The 2,052-nt window shown below is 52.8% G+C and overlaps 1 protein-coding gene across 1 annotated transcript; it reads right to left on the reverse strand.

The window, feature by feature from the left end:
- Positions 1-57: 57 nt before the first annotated feature.
- Positions 58-1,201, reverse strand: Pmar_PMAR008854 (hypothetical protein; the record flags this gene model as incomplete). The annotated part of the gene is made up of 7 exons (XM_002771145.1): positions 58-126; positions 169-279; positions 324-427; positions 551-701; positions 829-926; positions 966-1,069; positions 1,115-1,201. Coding segments are annotated over 7 exons (724 nt in total), but the record flags the coding sequence as incomplete, so codon positions are not given.
- Between the last annotated feature and the right edge of the window lie 851 nt (positions 1,202-2,052).

The following is a 2,052-nucleotide window of genomic DNA, read 5'->3' on the forward strand; positions in this document are numbered from 1 at the left end:
CCCTGGACCCACTCCTGGTGCCCGTTCACACTCACTCGTTAACCACAGTCAGCGCACCTCCATATTTGTCCCTACCAGCGAAGGTGTACTTAAGGCCTTCCAAGGTCGACTTCAAATCATATGCACCTACGAACTCTCACTACTCTGTGTCGTGGCTCGAACGCTGACCTGGTCCGGGATGACCTCTAGAGGAAATGTGGTATATAGGAGGCCTCTTGCTGGTGCCAAACCTCATGCACGGCTCCTCTGATCCAACCTTGTAGTCGTATGTTCCCGGACCTGTCACTGACCATAGAGGACGACGAGAGGGCATGGACCGTCACCTGGCTTCCCTCGAGTGGCGATAATGTCCTTGTCGTAGTACCAATCATGCCGACCAGCGACCCCAATTGCTCGATCGCTCAGGGTTGCTGACCCTTTGCGGTTCCTGCCAAGACCCTACCCGTCCTCCCTAGGAATTTCTTACTACCCCTACTTATAAACACTTTCCGTGTCACCATAGAAAATATGATACTACCAATGAGAGCTACGAGTTGCCCCTCCATACTACTTATTTCTAATCTCGTAAATACCGGGCCCTGGGGAGTTCCGTGCCATCTTCTCCATGCACTTAGGAAACATTCTGCCTCCCGTGCCGAAAGTGATGTTCCCATGAGAGGTAAAGGGTCTACCGCTGAAGTCGCTGGGGGGAGAATAGGCACCTGCTCGAGAATTGCCATTCCTACTACCCATAGTATCCTAACAATACGAGTTTAGATTCCTATGACAACCACTACTGTTGAATTATAAGGTGATGATGACGACGTTAATAGCAGAGACTCCTATTACCAGGACCAGGTTCTATACCACTCCTTTGTTTCTTTTCAGGAGAAGTGGTTGGTCTCCGCTCGTCCACGAAGCGTGATGCCGATCCAAAGGAACATGACCTAGATAGCCAATACAGTCCAGTTACGTTACCCCCCTACCTCGCCAAGGTCCTGAACTTCGACGTGTGGTCGACTCTACCGATAATATCATACTTCCCTGGACCAGGCACCTTATTCGCATGCCGGTCCAAACGGCGCTGTGCCTATGTGAAGGACACTACGAGAACCGAGGCTCACGTTCTGCTGACTTCAACACAGCCCTCCCCCTTCAAGGTCCACTTAGGAGATGCCTTGTATGGCGACATGTGGTGTAGCAGAGGCGCTGTACCAACCATTATGACAACAATACAACTGCAGTGCCCTATGGTCACTGCGCAAGGTTACAACGCAAGTACTATGGCACTGTGGATAACCTATTGGACATGACAGCTTCACACATCGGACTAAGGGGGGGCCTGGTCCTCCAACAACGCCCTCAAGGACTTTATCTCGGCATCCTTCCTCCAAAGCACGTCGACTGAGGTCCTCAGTGCATGCCTCAGCTGATTCCTAGTCCTGGTGAGCCCCAATACTCGTGCTCGAAGACGGGCACGCTCCCTTAGGAGGCCTGAAGGGCCATCATCTACTCCACTATCGTAGGCCACTACCTTGCCGCTGCCCAGCATGACTCTGGCAACTCGCCCTCGATTGGCTCACGTCCATCCGAGACCTGCTGCCACACTCCTCTAGCGATTTCCCATAGGAGGATTACTACCTAGCAGACTCCGACTGGTACGCCTGTAGGATCCGCCTAGCAGCGTCTCGGTGATCCTGAAGGGCCCAGATGTGATGATACGGTCCCGAGAGAGGGCTCTCTCTACCTTGCGTATAAGGTGCTGTTTTCCAGTATAGGCACGAGGGCTAGAGAAGTAGATGCGTTGGGTCTGATAGACAAGGCTGGTGTAGGGCGAGGTAGTGGTTGAGCAGTACCTTGTATCTGCCTATGTTGGACCTAGAGATGTCTATGGCCCCCCAGACCTCTCCCTCAGGGCCTCCTATGGTTCGGTGAGTAGCACCAGAGAGCCGTTCGTACTGGGAAATTGAATGCATGGTGTAGCTGCTAGTCGCTTCTAGTGGGTTCGACGGCGAAACCAACGAAAGAGAAGTGCCCCTGTTGATTGCAGGGGATGCTGACAGCCCCTGTATA

The sequence above is a fragment of the Perkinsus marinus genome, assembly GCF_000006405.1.
Source record: "Perkinsus marinus ATCC 50983 genomic scaffold scf_1104296963514, whole genome shotgun sequence".
Classification (NCBI taxonomy): domain Eukaryota; phylum Perkinsozoa; order Perkinsida; family Perkinsidae; genus Perkinsus; species Perkinsus marinus.